Source organism: Hippopotamus amphibius, chromosome 12, assembly GCF_030028045.1.
Source record: "Hippopotamus amphibius kiboko isolate mHipAmp2 chromosome 12, mHipAmp2.hap2, whole genome shotgun sequence".
Classification (NCBI taxonomy): domain Eukaryota; kingdom Metazoa; phylum Chordata; class Mammalia; order Artiodactyla; family Hippopotamidae; genus Hippopotamus; species Hippopotamus amphibius.
In genome coordinates this window covers 68,497,858-68,517,753 of record NC_080197.1, presented here as the reverse complement: position 1 = coordinate 68,517,753, position 19,896 = coordinate 68,497,858, and the positions used below count along the sequence as shown (strand labels likewise).

Sequence of the window (19,896 nt, the reverse complement as noted above, 5' to 3'; positions counted from 1 at the left end):
TCTGGTTCACTGAGGATATTCTTTCCTGTTTCCTAATTCTTTTTAGAAATAACTTTCTGTCATTTTGGGGGTTTGAGGTGGGAATGGATGATTAAAACTTATGCCAAATGTGGCATTATAATCTAGTCTCATTACGGATCACTGGAACTGGAATTTCAGTGTATTATTCTCCACACCTAAATTCTCCTTTGGGAGACAGTCTACATAAATTACCTTGGGCAAATATTAAATCTGACTCTATCTTCTATAACTAACTACCAAATTCCAGGAAATATGGAAAATATAAGAACAAACTAAACACAGCCATGAATAATCAATCAGCTAAATTCACGGAGGAACTATGTAGGAAAAATGACTCAAGTTCTTCCACAAATCAATGTCATAGGAAAAAAGTGTGTCTGGGTGAACTGGTATAGGTTAAAAGAGACTAGAGTGACACATCAAGCACTATGCAAACATATGGACCTTTTTGGATCCTGACTTGAACAAACTAATGTGAAACCATTTTTTGAAACAACTAGGGAAATTTTTCATAAAATGAACCTATTATTAGTTGATATTAAGGAATTTCATTAATTTCATTTGATATGACAATGGTGTTTTAGTTATGTTTTTAAAAATCCTTATCCGCTAGAGCAGTGGTAAGCAAACAACAGCTGCAAATAAAAATAAACTTTTATTGGAACACATCCTGCCCACTGCCTTGCATACTCTCTATGGTGGCTTCCGTGCTACAACAGCAGAGATGAGTAGCTGTAACAGAGACAGGGTGGCCTGTCAAGTGTAAACTATTTACTATGTGGCCCTTTATAGAAACTGTCAATTGGTTATGGGGGGAAGAGGGATAAATTAAGAGTTTGGGATTAACAGATATACACTACCCTATATAAAATAGATAAATGACGAGGATATATATTAACAGATATACACTACTACATATAAAACAGATAAATGACAAGGAGCTACAGCACAGGGAACTATATTCAGTATCTTGTAATAACCTGTAATGGAAAAGATCTGAAAAAGAATATATATATATATAATAATCACTTTGCTGTACACCTGAAACTAACACAACATTGTATATCAACTATACTTCAATTAAAACATTAAAATTAAAAAAATGTATTGAGGGATTTATAGGTGAAAGATAGGATATTTGGAAGCTCCTTTAAAATAATCTGGCAACTGTAAAATACACAGTCAGTGGGAAGTTGTTGTATAACAAAGGGAGTCCAACTCGAGGATGGAAGATGCCTTAGAGGATGGGGCGGGGAGGGTGGGGGGGACTCGAGGTGGGGGGAGTCAAGGAAGGGAGGGAATACGGGATATGTGTATAAAAACAGATGATTGAACTTGGTGTACCCCCAAAAAAATAATAAAAAAAAAAAGAGAGATAATATACGTAAATAAATTAGCACCTTCCCTGGTCTATAAAAAAAAATAATAATAATCTGGCAAAACAAAGTTGGTGGAAGATAGATGAAACAAGATTGGGAAAATATTGGTAATTCTTGAAACTGATGATGACCCTATGGGGATTCATAAGCTATTCACTCTACTTACGTGTACATTTGCAAAATTCTATCAACAACTGTTGAAAAAATCATCTTAAGTATGCTTATTACATATGAAAATCCTGGATTTGAAATTGTTTAGTTCTGATTAATTAAGCAAGTAGAAAGAGAGGGGAAAAACTGAAGGTAGAGGTTATTTGTTGAAAACCTACTATATGAACCACTGTGCTAGGTTCTTGACAAATTTCATTAAAAAAATCATTATAACAACTCCTTGAGGTGGATGTTATGATTAATGACTTATTAATGAAACACGAGGGGCTTAGAGACATCAATTAATTTACAGCTAGAACAAGCAGAGAAGGAATTTGACTGGTACCATTCTTAAGTTACTATCATCACTGGTATCCACATTGTCAAGTGGACAAGCCGAGGCCACACGTTTGTTTAAAGGTCAAGAAATATTTCACAACCACGTAGAGTCTATAATAGAACACAAACACTGAGAAGTTTTTCATCGATGCCCTATGAGCATTAAGAACAATTTTCTGGTTGGTCTTAGGGTTGCTAAGCTTGCCTGTTGTCAAGGAGGCTGCTTGGTCCCCAGACCCACTTCTCTCTTTACATTTCTCTCTCTCCTATGAGATTCAAGACTTGGCAAAGACTGTATGTCTAGACCACCTACATTAAGCCCAGTTCCTGGAGCAAAAGGAGAAGCTCAAATATGTTTCCTGAATGAATAGCCAAGAACTTCCATGTCACAACCTCATCCCTGGTGTGTAAAGTCTCCTTGTGCTGGACAAAGAGGCATAGACGGATTATAAACCTCCAGATTCCAAGGAAGGACTCTTGCTGCATATTAAGTGCTCAACCTATACATGAGGAGATTGATTAGTTTTAGATTGTCTGCTTTTCCAGGTGATGGAGAAGACATAACCTTTTTCTTAATCTCTGGAGTGGTTTTTGTGGCAGAGGCCTGGGGAGGCATAATGTGGTTTGAGCAGTTGTTTCAGTGGTTAAGGTTAGTGCCGGGGTGTTACACGCTTGTTCTTGCCCTTGCTGATACTAGTCTACTCAATCTGACTTTTGTCCTTTCCCCAGAGACTTCAAGCAACCGAGTCACGCTGGGGTACCTTTAGAATGGGTAGGAGATGGCTGCTGGATGTGGGAGGAGGATGTTTGCAGAGTTTGAAGTAATATGTCTTTACAGGTAAACAGGATTTGAATTTAGCCCAGACCTGAGACAGCTCCTATGGTAGAGGGCTAGACACAAGATCCCCACATGCACACAGGTGATGCTGAACATCAGGGTTTGTACCTCTGAGAAACAGTGCTAGCTTTGCCCTGCTTCCAGTCAGTTTTTCAGTGAGTACAAGGCGATGGCTGGTGCATTCCAGGAAAATGGGTGGAACAGATGGAAACACATCCAAAGACCCTGTAAATGTCTAACTTTTATTCCTGCCTCATATACAGCATATTTTCTGCAAAAATTATGAGTTAAATATAATTTAATAGAGATAAAGTACTTAAAGTATAATTGTGACAATTAAAAAAAATCTTATCATGAATACAGAAGGAAAAAGAGCTGGTAAACAAAACAAAACAAAAATAGGTGAAATAGGAACAAAATCTCTTCAACTTCGAGATGGTACCTTCATTCCTCTTCTTTCGCAGGTTGAAGCTCCCTGGGGCAACTGTTGAGATGGGGCCCCAGAGTAAAAGGTAATTATTGCACTGAAAGCGCACATCTGATTCACAGAAACAAATCTATGTTCCAGACAGGGCAGCCAAGGCTGAGGAGGTTGCATCTACGTCTTCTTCCATTCTACCAAGGTCTCAGGGAAATGGATTCTTCAGGACACTTGAGGTTGCTGCCCACGTGCGGCTGGACTTAGTTTGTCCGAGTCTGTAGACCTCATTGAGGCTTAAAAATGGGTGCTCTCCTTGTCTGTCGTGTTCAGCTGCAAATACTCCAGAGTGCCCTTCTTGTAGCTGGCAATCCGGGTTGGTTTCCGGTTCCCCATCCCTGAGGCCTGTCTCTTCTGTAAAGAGCTGGCAATCATATCTACAAACTCGGCTTGCAAGCGCTGTTGATTCTCCCTGGAGAGAGAGTGTGAGGGAAAACGGAACTTCTCAGCAATTCATACAGACTATCCCGCAGCTCCAGAACCACCAGTTCCGCTCACCGAATACTTGTTGAATGCCTATTCTGTGCTGAACACAGGAAGTCCAGAAAACACGAAATGACCCTTGCCTTCCTCTGATGAGCCTAAAGATCTGTCACCCCTGCTCTGTGTAGTTGCATGAAAAGCAGAATATATTTCAAGCAGGAAATTATTGATACATTTCAATTTCAAAGTGAAACAACATACTGGGGAATTCCGAGGCGCGTTCAGGTTTACACATAGCTCTGCAGGGAGGGGAAGAGACCCAGGAAGGTGCTTGGTCCCGGCCACTGAGAAACTCTGGAGATGTGTTGGTCCCACACCTTCCTAGGAGTGGGGCTTGTCTGGGGAGGGCTCAGAATGGGTGGAGGGTTTCAAGAGTTTAGAGTGGACCTGGGGTGCTCTTAGTAAGAGGCGAGGTCCCCCATGCCCAGGGACGATCTGGGTTGTTTTGGCATCTCTGTGGTCCTGCCATCTGTCTGGGTCAGGTGTCTAGGAGTCTGCAAGACAGGGTTTTTCTACCACAGGAAAAGCCATTCCAATGGCCCCATGACTGATCACAGTGGCCATGGTGCAACTGGAAGACCATTCGGGTCACCTTTAGGGGAACTGAAACAGGTTACTTAGACCTGAAACCTGTCTTCCTCATCTCAGGGGGAACACACTCTCCATGTGAAGACCCAGAACTGCAGTCTTGGAGCAGAGTGGGGATGGGGGGGATGGATGGGGGGGATGGGGGGGGATTCCTGTTTCATCAGGTGACTCAGCAGAGCGCTGTAGGCAGGGGTGGAAATGCAGAGCCCCTTGCCCCCAGCATGCTCTACTGCTCTACTTTTGTCATGACCAGACATGCGGGGAGTGAGCCCTAAACTGTCCTCTGGTCTCCTGAGCAGGCCTGAAACACTCCAGCAGCCGGAGAAGGGACGTTTCCAGGCCTTTCCCTGTGTGTAGTCTCTTGTCTCATGTTGAATGCATCATTGCCACTGGCAAAGCACTCGAGGACAGTTAAACTGGCTGCATGTAGCACAATTTACAAAGTCAAGACCCCCACTCCCCCACCCCTCCCCGCCACAGCCAGCAGCTTACGCGGTCGGAGGGGTTGGCAGGTTGTACTCCTGGTCCTTCACCCCGGTCAGCCAGTAGGTGGTCTCAGTCCCTCGGCCCTAGTGAGACAAGAAAGGTGTGTACCGCGGAGGCTGACGAGACGGTCAGCTCTAGCGCATCATTCTGACCCACCGTTCTGAAGGGCATCTCTTTCTAAGAGACATTTCACCTCCGAATTTCTCATCAGCGCCTATATTTCAGGACAGCACCTGTTCCTGATATGATTTGCATTACATCTAGACCGATCTTTATTTCTAAACGCCTTTTAAAAAATGTCTCTCATCCACCAGACATGTTTTTTTCAAAGTAGAATTTTCTTTTTTCCCAAAATATCACCACAGCAACAGCACAAGAACTCTAAAAGAAGAAGGAAGAAAATTCATCTACAATCCTGCTACACCAATGAATCCAATTGGTTTCCTTCGTCCACATTTTATTCTGGCCCTTTTTGTCACACAACTTTGCCACAAAACTTTTGCCACAGTTTCCCCACCTTAAGTGTGTGAATTATAAATACATGTGCATCGTAATACTGTAATTTTATTTACTTTTGTTTTCTTTTTTTGTTTTTGTTTTTGGCTGAGCTGCATGGCTTGTGGGATCTTAGTTCCCTGACCAGGGATCCAACCCGTGCCCTCAGCAGTGAAAGCACAAAGTCCTGACCACTGGACCACCAGGGAATTCCCCAACACACGTGCATCATAATAAACATTCACGAAGGGACATTTGCTGGGCCCATCTGGAGGCTATAAAGTAAATGGAAACACAGGCAATTCTGTTTTTGCTAGAGCCTGTATTTGCAAAGGAGACTGGATGGTTATGTTTTAAAAAAAAAATCACTCATTTAAAAAAATAGTGGTTTGGGGCTGTGTTTGGACTGTAGTAATCCTCAGATCACTCCTATTTCGGGGGGAACACTCTGCAGAAAATGTATTCACAGAGAATTAAAAAAGCGAGTGTGATGTTCAGACACAACTACCTAAAAGGAGGCTCTTCCCAGTTGCCATCACAGCGTAAAGGCCAGCGGCCCTATGGCTAGTGGCGGCAGAGGGTCTTAGCCGATCGTTGGCTTCAGACCATCTGAGTGTGGTCGCCTTCAATATGCAGCCTTCGGGCCAACTGGAGACGGGTGGTGGCTCTGGAGGGCAGCTGCTCTAAATGTGCAGGACAGCATGGCGTGTCTGGAACAGGGATTCTCACACCTCCCTGTGCATCACAATCACTTAGAATGCGTGTTTAAAATACAGATTTCCAATCTACACCCAGGGAGAGTCTGACTCAGCAGGCCTGGTGGGGAGTCCAGGCATCTGTATTTTAACAAGTGTCCGGATGATGCTGAGTCAGAACGCGGAGCCATGCCTTGAGGGTCACTGGTCCAGAGCCTCGGAGAAGTACATCAAGAGAGGTGGCCTTAGAGAGTAGCCGTGTCTTGCAGTAAAATCGAGGAAGTAAGCAGGGAGATGGGGACTCTGACTTAACGACGTCCTGCAGCAGACTTAGGTCTCAGAGGTGGAGGAGGAATTGGGGACAAACTTGGATATAGTTGAAAGAAATGGTGGCAGCAATTTGTAACATAGTAGCCATAGTTCAAAATATCAAAAGGGGCCTTTGGAGTAAAGGAAAGTTCTGAGTTTATCGTCTTCGGTGGTGGCTTCTCCTGCAGGGGCCAGTGGGTGATCCTTGTGGGGAGAACAGAAGAGGATGCTTCACCCTCACGCTCGTCAACACCCCTGACCATGGGATGTCCAGTCTCAAAGGAGGTATCCTCTGTGTGCCGTCACTGTGGATTCCTTACCTTTAAGTATGTTTCTCCTCTCACTTCGTACAGGAACTGGCACTCCGTTCTCTTCAGGGTGGCTATTGTGGAGCTGCTCACATGGATTCTCAAGGCTGGAAGTGCAAAAGAGATAAATGAAAATCTCATCTGTTTTGAAAGCTATTATATGACCCCATGTGTTTCCCCTTGAGCCAGAATATTTATTACAGGTGCCCTTGACCGCTTAGACATTGTAGTTAAAAAAAAAAAACAAAACCCACTTAAAAATACCATCAGTGAGAGAAGAACTATTATCACACATGGGAAGAGAGAGGGTCTGGTGCTGTTTTTCAGGGTCCCGAGTGGAGGGGCTCCCTAGGTCGTGCCCCAGTGATTCTCATCCCAGCTCAGAGTGGGAGCCCCTGGGCCTGGGTTTGGATTTAGACTGTGGTGCTACGAGTTGGAATTTGTTCTGGGGTCTCCATGTAAAAGTTCCAATAAGTAGCTTAAGTGTTGGTGGCAAGGTGAAGATTCTGGAGACAGTTATAGAGTCTTGATTTTCTCGTATTTTTCTCTTCTGGGATACTGCTATCCTTCTAGCAAACATTCCTAGGTTCGTCACCATACACCATCTTCCCACTCTGGATGCCACAGATGCAGCAATAGTCAGAATAATGAAAATCCCATATTGTGTGCCTACCATGTATCAGAGGGGTGCTGAATGCTTAACACACATCACCTCAACTCCTTCCAGAAACCCTCCCAGCAAGGCTGGCATCCCATCCTCAATTGGTATCTTCAACTTTCTGACGCCTAGAAAGATGAGGTAATGTCCCCCTCGAGCTTACACAGACAGCGCCCTGTCTAGCTATGATTTTAACCCAAGTCTGTTTGGCCCCAACCTTATTCTTTCCTTTATGCCATGATTTTCTAGTTCAAATCAGTATCAGGTCGTCAGTAGACTGCCAAAACACCATATCACCACATGTGTTTTGTAAGCCAGCACACACATTACCAATGCTGTTTTCTCTCGTGTATATAATCCTAATACTCTCACGGTCATCAGTATTCATTGAGCATTTACCACCCGTAGCACACAGGGCCTCTACCTTGACAGACACAATATAGGCTTTTGCACATAACAAATACTTACTTTTTTCTTTACTAGAAACTAATTCCCAGGAAAACCAAATAAAAAACAAATAGGAAAGTGAACCAAGGTATATGCTCTGCATTTAACCCACAGAATTTCTATTTAACTTACACCGACCTACACTAAGTTTCGTGACTATTCCAGGTAGAGAATGCCTGAATGCATTGCAAATGAACCTAAACTAATAATAACAGTCCAAAACTGAGTCAAAAAGGAGGAATAAAATAATTATCAGCAAACGGCAATATGCAGCAAAGACCGGATGGACCCAGGCTCACGGTCAATGTGAAGAGTCATTCTTCTTCTCATTGGCACTTATTATGCATTTTATTCTACAATTCCCCTCTGCTGGAATCTTTGTCCTCTAAGAAAAGCAATCTCCTTACGGAGGCCAGTGGATTCCATCCGAGAGGCTGTGTTGACTGTATCTCCGAATAGGCAATAACGCGGCATCTTGATTCCCACGACCCCAGCAGCACAGGGACCTGAGAGGGACAGAAAGCAAGAAGTGGAGGCAACGGAAGTCACAGAGTGCAGTTAAGGAGGGGTAAGCCTCTTCCCAGGGTCCTGATGCTCAATACCTCATTTTAGAGAGAACTGGTTCCAGGTGAAAAACGTGAGCTGTGACTTTTGCTTAAAAGGAACCTATTCACTGGCGGAAATACCGTTATCCAAGTGACCCTTTCAGAAAGCATTTTGCTAAAGCACAGAAAAGCACATTTGCAAGAAACAAGAAGGTATCCAGAGATCCAGGGTGCCAAGGTGGAAAGTCCTCCTCAATATCTTAAATAGAAGGCTCTCAGGAAGGATGCAGGCTATCCCACTGCTTGTTTGCTCTGCCAGCCACACAGCCCGGAGTTCTGAACTGCGGGAGGGCACAGTACACTCGAAGGTTCAATGGCCCAAGTTTGTCTTATTTTATTTTTTTATTTTTATATAAGTCACAGCAGCCTTTTTGGGATTGGTGACCTGATGATGGAAGACCCACAAGACAAGGACTTGGCATCTTCTTCCCTGAGCACTTCATGCACGACGTGCATGCAGCAGGATGGGGAGTCTGGGGCACAAGGAGACTCCAAAAAGAAGAACAAAACCAAGGCAAGGCGATCACAGTGGCATATCAGGTAGGAAAGAAGGGTTGTTTAAGCATGCATTTGTGTGGAACAACTGAATGCAAGGGGTCAAAATTTTAGAAGTTAAAGATTAACTCAGAAACTGCAAAACCAGGTTTTGGATAGAGGTAACTACTGATTCTTCAGTTGGCTTGCTGGGTTTTGATCTACATGAGTTTCTTTATAGATTTGTCCTACAAATACTCGGTGTTTATGAACATTGAAAAAATTGAACATGGAATTGTTCGTGGTTCATGAACACTGATAAAATAAAAATACTGAACCCCTCCCTCTTAGGTTCAATGCAAAAATACAAAACAAACATGAAAAACAAACAAAAGCAGCAGCAGTGACTTGATTAGAAGATCTTTGAGCTTCCCGGAATCTAAAATATGACACAAATGAATTTATCTATGAAACAGAAACAGACTCACAGACATAGAGAACGACCTGTGGTTGTTGGGTGAGGGGGGTGGGGTGGGGTGGCGGAGAGGGACCGATTGGGAGTTCAGGATTAGCAGATGCAAACTACTATATATGTATATCTGAATCACTATGCTGTACACCAGAAACTAACACATTGTAAATCAACTCTTCTTCAATAAAATACATTAAAAAAAAAATCGGGGAACTTCCCAAGGCTGTGCCTTAGCTTATCACTTCAAAAATGGGATGATAAAGTTCGGAAGGGCCTGGAGATGGAAAATCCCTGCAGGTATTATGTCCTGCCTTCAACTCTCAATATCTCACTGCAACCTTTTACTTTCTTAGGGCCATACCCTTCTGGGTATGTGTGTCTGCTATCTACTCTCATTTCAGCCCGATACGGCAGTGCCTGGGCCTTGGTGGTCACTCAGGCATGGAATGGGTCACAGGGGAAAAGAAAGAGGACCAGGACCCAGAGCTCCATCCTCCCTATGTGGTTCCATCAGTCCTGCTGCTGTCCCTTCCTCTAGGCCTGGCAATTTGTGATGCGTCAGGGAGATACCCCAAAGTTCCCTTATGTGTATATGGAAACATCTATAATATCTGGTTGTGACATGACTGGGGAAGGTCACAGCTATGCTCCTGGCTGTCAGAGATGTGGCAGCAGTTTTTAACTTTTATTTGCTGTCACCCTGAGACTCTCACTAATTTGTTAATCAAATATTGACTGTCTGACTCTGTGCTAGGCAGGGAGGATACAGGATGACTTTCGCAAATGCAGTTGTCTGGTCCTCACCATAAAGCCTGGAGTGACCTCTTGGGTAGTCTCTACCCTGAGTCTTCTGTGAGGCTTGGAGGGCAGAAAAAGGGGCAATGACAAGAAATTATAGGAAGATGTGACTTACTTTAACACAAGCGAAGACTGCCTAACAATTACAACTATTTGATAAAGGAGTGAGCTGACTTTGGAAATATTGAGTTTTAGGGGAGTCCTGGGATTATTTACTCTAAAGGTGGCTATATTATTACTTATCTTGGAAACTATAAAGATAATTTATGCCCTGTAAAAGATTAATCTAGATGACTTCTGAGTTCCTCTACAACTATATTTTTCTGTATTACAAGTTGCCTACATACGAATGAGTTCCCTTCCAAGAGCGCCTTCGTAAGTCCAATCTGTCTGTAAGTCCAACAAAGTTAGCCTAGGTACCCAATTAACACAATTGGCTATACAGTACTGTACTGTAATAGGTTTATAATACTTTTCACACAAATAATACATAAAAAAACACACAAAAAACGTTTTTAATCTTATAGTACGGTACCTTGAAAAGTACAGTAGTACCAGCTACATCACTGCTGCTTTTAAGCTTGCTTCTGGACATCCTGGGCTTGAAATAAAGATACTGTGCTACTGTTCTCTAAACAGTAATGTACAGTAAAGCACACAAAAGCACAACCACTTGTAGAGGATGCACACACGTGACAATGTACACCAGAAATGTGAACTAACTTATGTGATTGGACATACGAACACACGTTTGCATCTTTGAAAGTCTGCAACTTGAAGGTCCGTATGTAGGGGACTTACTGTGTTTGTAACTCATCTTCTCAAATCTCTGCATTCAAGATTGGATAAGTTTCATGGTCTTTGAAGTGATCCATGTACTTTCTGTACCACTGAGGGAGTTGGGGGAACATAAATGCCCTTTTTTTTTTTTCATAAATGCCTTTTTATTGTACGAATCTGACCAGATATTTTCCCCCCTATAGATAATATAATCCATTTAAGATACTGTAATATTTTAATGGAAAAAAATATACAGAAGCTGCGATTGGGGGAGAGGGAGGGAATGGGGAAGAGATAAATGACACAGTAAATAGGGTGGTTTAAATAGGAAGCCTGGAGCTTGCTATTTTAGTTTGTGGTTGGTGTTTATCATTCCATGAGTGCTGTCATGGCTCTTGTCTCCTAGAACTCTCCAGAGACTAATTATAGGTCTAATTATGTCAGCACGTGTAATGGGACCTCGTATTTGGCAGACCGATTCAAGAGCAAACCTCACGTGAAAACTGATCATGTCTGAAGATCCCTTAAGCTTTCTGACTTAGTTGGTGCACAGAGGCACATATGGTTCCTGATTGCTACAATGCTCCACTGCATACCAGAGTGAATTCCTATCCGGATCCATATTGGGAGGCCGGGAAGATGCTCCAGCTCAAAGGTCCCCATGAAGCTGAGGATGTCCAAGGCCATCTTGGCAATGTCAATTGCATGCCGGTTGCCATTTCTCTTAGGCAAACCACTAGCCACCATGTAGGCATCACCAATGGTTTCCACCTGTGGAAGCAGTGTCTCATCAGTGAATCTGCCCCTTCTAATGGCACAAGAAATTAAACAGAAGCAGTTAGTCGCATATCAAATATGAAAAATTTCGAGAACTCAGTATGAGCATAGCCCTGTACACTTTTTCTGGGACTAGTTCAAGACCAGTTTTATGCTAATTTCTTTAGAGTTTTTATAGCCTAGTTAAATAGTTGATAAAACAACTATAAAGGATTTTAACCATATGAAAGTATTTTATAATATGAATCACCCAGATATGATGACAATTCTGTCAGTGTTGAAATAATCTGAATGGTTTTATATAATTTTAGGAACACCTCTAATTAAGAGAAAAGTCATCTTTAGCACTTATCATTTTCATAAACTATTTGACAAAAGATAATTTATAGTTTCATAAACTATTTGACAAAAAGTATTTTTTGACAAAAATAATTTGACAAAAGATAATTATACCTATAATTATGTGTATTACATAATACACATTCTTGTACTATGATGATTCCAATCAGTTTTCTTGTAATAGGTGGTAGACATATTAACATTAATCTTTGATAAATGTTCTCCATTTTAATTTTATTTTCATAATCATATACATAGTTCACATGTATTGGTAAGTTAGCTTCATTTTGCTGAGTATCTCTAAAATGCATAATCATTTTCTATTCAACAGGAACTCCTGTTAGTGTGGCTTTCTGATCTACATAGGGTGAGGACCATGCTAAGGAAAATCCTAAAAGGAAGTCCTTCCTGTGGGTAATACCATCACAACAGACTGTTATATGCATGACCCCTAAGCTCAAGGATACAAAGTTTTAGTCATATTGTTTACCTCAACAATCTTCAAAATAACCCACTGAATTAGGTGTTATTATCATCCTGTTTTACAGACAGGTAGATCGAGACGTGCTGAAGTTAAATACTATATTTCATGAGGTCTCACAATTAGGTGGGGCACACTGGGATTTGAATCGAGTTCTAATCCTGAAGTTACTTGTTCCATATGCTCTGCTGCTTTTCCAACATGAAAATGTGGGAATCCAATTCTCCTTCACTCTTTGACTTAGACATTATCAGCCCGAAACTGGTCTGCACCCTAGTCAGGTAACAGATCCAGCTCTGAACTTACAGAAGCTCTCCTTGTTCTTCTGTCTCCTTTGAATGATGCTTGCTATTTCAACACCAACAACAGATTCCTATTCCCCTGAGTATAACTCTGGTGCCTTCTCTGCTTCATTCATCATCAGCCTAAATGCTGTCCATTTTGTAAAGATGATTTGAAGAGTAAACCATTTTCTCTAAATTTAATACCCCAAATTCATTCCTGCTGGACTGTATGTTGTATCTTTCATACTACTTCTTAAAATTACATGGTCATTTCAACTTCTGACCCTTCTTATTCTTCTACTTCCCTTCATTGTTAGCTCAGATTCAACCACTAATTCATTAAATCTTAAATTACAAAAGATAAGACCTCGGCTCTCTCTATCTGCAGGTTCCGAATTGTGGATTCAACGAACCATGAATCAAAAATATTTCAACAAAATTCCAGAAAGTTCCAAAAAGTTAAACTTGAATTTGCCACACTCTAGCAACTGTTTACATAGCATTTACCTTGTATTAGGTATTATAAGTAATCTAGAGATGATTTAAAGTACATGGGGATGTACGTAGGTTATATGCAAATGCTACGTTATCTTATACAAGGAACTTGAGCATCCGGGGATTTGGGGATCCGTGGGGGTCCTGGAACCAATCTCGGGGCAGAGGGGGGTGTGGGGGAGGGGGTAGCCACGGAGGACTGTAATAACAGAAACAGCCAATTCTGGCTCTGCTGACCTGGGGCCGAACCATCATTCAACCTATCAGGTGAAGTGGTTACCTTGTACACATCGTGGTGATCGAGAATGTGGTCAAAACTCTTGTAGATGTCGTTGAGCATGTCCACCACTTCCATGGGGGTGCTGTACTTGCAGATGGTGGTGAACCCTACAATGTCACTGAAGTAGATTGTAACTTCCTCATACAGTTCAGGCTCCACGATGCCCTTCTCCTTCAGAGACTTGACCACCAGCCTAAATGAGGAAGGGGAAAACAAGACCTTCGACTTCAGTAGATTTCTTCCTCCCCTACAGAAATCTTTGAGATAGTACTACTTGTCCACCAGGAATTCTAGAATCGGGGATTTCCAGCAAACTGTGTGGCTAGGAAGCAAAGATAGTTTGCATATACCAAATGTATGAATATATTACACACACACGTCACACATGTATTTGACCTCAGATGAATAGAAGGAGGTTCGGTATTAATTTAATACTTGATGACAGCCCTAATACACATGTACACATAACTCTAATACCTAGACAATTCGAACACTTGCTCACTTTTTACCTCTCTGTTGATAGTCAGCTTCTTCTAGACAGAGTTCTACATCCAGAAGCTGCAAAGGAGAGTGTGTCACTGACGTAAGATCTTGACTCGCAATAGCTATCAGATCTGACTTTCTCATCAGTAAATAGTTTTACTTCCCTGGCATATGTAACATGGCCTTGTTTAATATCACTATGAAGGAATAATGCATTTAAAAATGAATTTTGATATATTCTGAACACAAATTTATTTGAAGTATTTTGGACCAGAATTGGGTCCTTTAAAAAGCAACGTCAATTGCCACGTAAACAAGTTAAAATTCTGCTAAAACTGCACAAGTCAAATTGAAGCAACTTAGAATCTCTCTGTTGAACAGATATAAGGAGCAGTATATTAGACTCAGAATTAAGAGAGAAGAACCACAAGAAGAGATGCCACACTTCCTTTATGTGCCAAGTTGCCTTTTCATTGAGTAAATGGGTGGGGGGGGGGGGGGTGGTGACATGAGGCTCTGTGTTTCCTGTCTGCCTTTGGGATCACTGGGTAAAGGACCAGAGTATGGACCACCTGGAAGCTGGGAGGTACAACAGAGGTCATAAAATCCCTTATTTTTCCAAATGAGAAAGCTGAGGCTTAAATAGAAGGTCTGGGGAATTCCCTGGCAGTCCCGTGGTTAGGATTTTATGCTTTCACTGCTGAGGGTCCTGGTTCAATCCCTGGTCAGCAAACTAAGATCCCACAAGCTGCATGGTGCGGCAAAAAAAAAAAAAAGTATGACTTTCACAAGGTCCCAGAGCCACCGAGGACAGAGCCAGTCCTCGGACTCAGTAACTCCCACCCTTTTGCATCACATTTCCTCTACAACCCAGGCCTCTGATACCCAGGCCTCGGATCCTTGAGGGGATGGGAAGATTTGGAGGTGTGCTGCCTATAGTGAAGGAAGGAGGTCTGGCACTTTCCTGGAAAACAGCCAGCCAATCAACATTAAGCATTCCCGATACTCACTTAGAAAACCTCCAGAGCATCAAGGGAGGTCCTGTCAATTGGTGCAGTGATGAAATTTGGGACCTTGGAAAACTACCCCTTTGGTGGTTGGCTGGTTGGATTTGCAGGGGCTTGTTTGGGGTGGCAGTTCTTTATACGCCCAGGAGAAGAGCGCAGATTATTTGGAGGCTACAGAGATGTAATGATACGATTGGATATTTTGCCATCTTTGCCCTTCATTTTACTGCTTATATCTGAAAAGTCATATGAGCTTGGAAAATAGTGTGTTACCTGAGAGAGAAACTAATGTTGGTGGATAAAGGGCTATGACTTAACCTGGTGAGCTCTGATAACAGTTTGTTGCTGACACAGAATTAGTGTACAGAGTATGTGTCTTACAAGTGCCTCCCATAGGTAGAAAAAATTTCTATTTTAACCTGTTTCAAAACCCCAAGGAGTACTGTGAAATAAGTGTCTAAGTAGTTTCTGGCTCCTACATGGTTTGTTTATTTACAATTTTGCTGTAAATATTCTTCTAGGTATCGTGCATGTACATTTTAGGTTTCTTTTTTTTACAAATATAAAGAACTTGTATATAAATGATCAAAGTGAGTTGCCCTGTAGTCACTGTGTATTGCAGCCCTTGCTATACAATCTTTGGTGATCCGATAAAAACGTCTACCATCTAGTGGTCAACGTGGTGCATTGAACCAAGGGTAGGAAAAAAATCCGAGGTGCTGAGCCAGCTATTTCAAATCATGTGAGTGTTGTTATTGGTTAAAAGCATCAATGACAAAAAGCTGGGAAGGCAGTTAAATCAATAGGATGTTGTTTTTGTCACAACTCAGCACGAAAGGCCAGGCAAGGATTGATGCATTATATATCGAACATTTACGGAGCGCTATCAGAAACTGCCATCTCTAAAGTGAATAGGAAGGGTTCCAGCCTATGCCCAGGGTACCAGTGCCAGTCTGCTCTTAGGCACTGGGAGGGCACACGGGCTCTGCAGTAGGCTTTCTTCAGGGCCAGATGGCTGAATAAGGCACGTGTGTAACTCCTTCCTCCTCACTCAGGCTCGTAGAAGGGAAACTATTTATTTAGAAAACAGCTCATATGAGCTCAAAATAATTCCTTTATTAATGTAGAGCTGATATGCTTAATGAAGCCTGGGCTCAAAATAAAATAATAATGAATGCAAGTAATATATAAAAGTCATAACTACTATGTATCATAATAATAACCATGGACATTCAGACAGTGTGCTAAGTACCTTCTATCATGCACATTATTTCAGGAAATCCTCTGAGCCAGCCCATGATGGGAAACTGAGGCTTGCAGCGCTTAGGTAACTTGTCCAAGGTTGCAGATCACTAGTAGGTGGTGGAACCATGATTTGAAGTCAGGCCTAGCTGACCTCAATTTCCATGATTTCACCCAATGCGAGGCTGCCTCCCTTATCCTTAATCTAAGTGGACAGTTTATTATACATTAATGAGAAAGAACATTACCTCTCACTTGTGACAGTTGTGGGTCCCTTGGCCCAACCTACTTCTCGGCTCTTCACATTTTAATTTCTTGCTTAACTTATTCTTAACTTGCTTATTTCTTAGTTATTATCTGAGTGCCAACACTTATAAAACGTTAAGCTGTTTGGGATTTCAATCTTACTTCCTTTCTCTTCTGTCATGCCTCATTGTTTCCCAAAATAGAGGTCAGCCCACAGATGCCTCTGTGACGAGACACCTGTGGAGAGTGGGACCCCCACCTCCTCCACTAAAGATGACTCCTACTTCTTGTAATTTGGCCACTACTATGAGGCTGAGAAAAAAAAGCAAAGAAACTAACACTTCACGCCTGAAAGTGCCTTACAGCTCATAGATTTTAGGAAAACTTTAATTTCACTTTTGGACTGAGGAGAGACAGTGACTGGCCTAAGGTCCCAGATTTAGTAAAAGTGGCCAAGATGTGTTGGAATCCAAGTCACTCTAACTCCACCAACCATGCTCCTTCCACAAGGCCACTGGAAAACAACCTCTTTCTTCTAGCTATTTAGACAGTGCAAACCAGGACGAGGCTTAGCAAGGTACATGCATTTTTAAAAGTATATTTTCTCATATTTTATTGCATAATAGAAACTTGATTAAAATGCTCTAACAACATGTTATGTTTAAATCAACACTAACTTAAAATGTTTGGTAGGAAATAGCATAATTTATTTTAATATATCCCAACTCAGTATCAAGGTGAGCAGTTTATTTCTGAGGGTTTAGATATTTTAACTCTAGTTTGTTACTGAAACATACACATTGTTTGGTCTGTTTCTTCACCTCTGATTTTTTAAAATTCTTCTTCTTTAGTTCACAGTGTCTTAGAAATGTAAAATAAGACCGATAGAAACCACTCTAAAACATACGGCTTTACATACATAAACATTCAATAATATGGCCACAACCCCTAATACAGTGTGATTCCTACTTATTTACTAGTATCCAGAATAAATACATATTCTGTACGTATTAAATTGTTCTAGTATATCTAGAGCAGTGCTTGTAAAAGTGAGGGTATGTGCATTTTTAAATACAACAATCTATTGAAGAATATGCAAAAGGAACAATCCTGTATAAATACAGAGAAAATCAATGCCAGAGAAATACACTTTGGCTTTCAGGCTTAAGGGCTGAGTGTGGCTGTGGAGTCTGGGAAATCACGTCTGCAGGAGGACTGCCTTACCTTGGGAGCAACATAAAATTAAGTCTGTCAGCCCTGTCCCTCTCTGCCTTGTACAGCTGTGTCCTTTCCTCCACCAGATGTTCCAGGTTTCGGGAATACAGCTGTAGACGTCGGATCAAGGTATCCATATAACTTTCACTTTTTTGGTCATGGAAAAGGCTGTGGGTAGTGATAGATGAAGAGGTCTCCATGTTATTAACAAAACATAAACATCCATTAAAACAATGGGCAAATACCATGAGCAGGTAATTAAACAAAGAAAGAATAAAAATGACCAACAAATGTAGCAAAAAGTTTTAACCTGAGGAAGAATCAAAGAAATAGAAGTGACATTTTAAAAAAAGAAAAGAAGGGCTTCCCTGGTGGCGCAGTGGTTAAGAATCCACCTGCCAATGCAGGGGACACAGGTTCGATCCCTGGGCCGGGAAGATCCCACATGCCATGGAGCAACTAAGCCCGTGCACCACAACTACTGAGCCCACGTGCCACAACTACTGAAGCCCAAGTGCCTAGAGCCCGTGCTCTGCAGCAAGAGAAGCCACCACAATGAGAAGTCTGGACACCACAACGAAGAGTAGCCCTGGCTCTCTGCAACTAGAGAAAGCCCACGTACAGCAACGAAGACCCAACGCAGCCAATTAATAAATAAATAAATTTATTTAAAAAGTAAAAAATTAATTTAAAAAATTAAAAAAGAAAAGGAAATGTTAGCACAATGGTAATCAATGTAGGTAAGATGGAGGAAAAATATACAATACAGCCTTCCTGAAGGGAAATCTGGTAAAATGTGTCATAAGCTTTAAGAATGCTTACGCAGATCAGTCCATCTTCAGATACTCTAAGAATTATCCGAAAGAAACAATCATGAATGTGCTGAAAGTTAATTACAAGGAAAGCCACAGTATTCTTCACAAGCAAACATTTAAAAATAACCTAAATGTGTAACAAAAAGTAAGCAAAATATCATGAGACTATGGAATATGAATGTATCATTAAACACAAATTAGAATCATGATATACACAAAGATGCTACCTCTATATTATTAAGTGAAAAAGCCAGTTTGTATAACAGCAAAAATTATCATCCTGTTTTTAATTTTCGAAAACTGGTGGTCATCTATTGAAAACCAGGTGATATTTTTACTTTCTTGTTTGCTTATTCATATTTTCTAACATTTTAATAAAGAGCAATTTGCAATAAGGGAAATATAAGAAAAGGACCAAGAAAAGTAAAGCTGAGCCTTATATTATCTCCTTAGACAAGAGTCAGGGTCCTAGAGCAAAAGCCCTAACCCTGGATTATTTTGTTAGACCAAGACGACTTAGATGAGATGCCAGCTTTCTGTGACCCTGTGACACGCCTTGGTGCAGAGCCCAGACGGGAGGCACACTGAGTCCCGTACAGCTGTTGGAAGGACTGGAGATAACATTCATGACAGCTGAAGGGATGAATAACTCATACCACTTCAGTATCACAACAGTAATTACAAGTTACCACTTCTGTACTCAGCAAGGTAGACTACATTGTAGTCCCTTTGGTGTGGGGCGGGATGTTTGTTAAAAATTGAATACATTTCTAAGTCCTATCACAGACTTATGTGACTGGAAACTGCTAGTTCTGGGATTAAGAGAAATTTTTAACAAGGTCCCTGGAAGATTCTTACCAGAAACCATTATGGAGTCTAGTGGGGTAGAAAGAGGGAGCAGGTGTAAGGGATGAAGATAGATTATCTTACTTCATGATGAATTGATTCAATTAAAACAGTTTCTGCAACCTTGGCTGTGTGTTTTAATCACTTGAGGAGCTTATTTAAACTCCTGACCCCAGCCTGCACACAGATCAATTACACTCGACTCTCTAGGGTAGGGCTCCAGCAGCAGTAGTTTAAATACCTCCCCAGGTGATTTCAGTCTGCAGCCAAGTTGAGAACCACCATATTAAAGGCTAAATATCAGGGGCCTAGTTTTATCTTCAGGAGCTTACATTTCATCTGTCACACACACAATCTCATCTGCTCTTAGTAACAGGTCTGGGAAGGAATGAAAAGGAGTAAGAATTAAATCATTTATTATTTCCTGCTCCTTTTCCACAACTGACGGTTTAGATCAATCAACGGCCACACTTTCATGGTCTTCACTCTACCCCCATCTCAGTCCCGGGCTTTATTTAGCTTCACTAAGTATCTGTGTCTTTGACTTGATGAGAACTACAGAAAGAGCTGGAACGAACTGCAG

General features: G+C 41.5%; 1 protein-coding gene across 10 annotated transcripts in view; it reads right to left on the bottom strand.

The window, feature by feature from the left end:
• Window positions 1-2,948: 2,948 nt before the first annotated feature.
• The window catches only part of GUCY2C (guanylate cyclase 2C), a 114,929-nt gene continuing 97,981 nt past the window's right edge, over window positions 2,949-19,896 (bottom strand). For 5 of the 10 annotated variants that reach the window (XM_057701221.1, XM_057701220.1, XM_057701223.1 and 2 more), the window contains 7 exons: window positions 17,662-17,820; window positions 13,460-13,652; window positions 11,400-11,574; window positions 8,082-8,180; window positions 6,582-6,676; window positions 4,769-4,845; window positions 2,949-3,617 (listed from right to left, as the gene is read on the bottom strand). In XM_057701221.1, the coding sequence (XP_057557204.1) occupies window positions 3,443-3,617; window positions 4,769-4,845; window positions 6,582-6,676; window positions 8,082-8,180; window positions 11,400-11,574; window positions 13,460-13,652; window positions 17,662-17,820 (973 nt within the window). In that variant the 3' untranslated portion in view covers window positions 2,949-3,442. Of the gene's footprint in view, window positions 3,618-4,768; window positions 4,846-6,581; window positions 7,356-8,081; window positions 8,181-10,558; window positions 10,655-11,399; window positions 11,612-13,459; window positions 13,653-17,661; window positions 17,821-19,896 lie in introns of those variants that run through there. The other 5 variants (XR_009048346.1, XR_009048347.1, XR_009048345.1 and 2 more) reach the window with 5 other exon arrangements.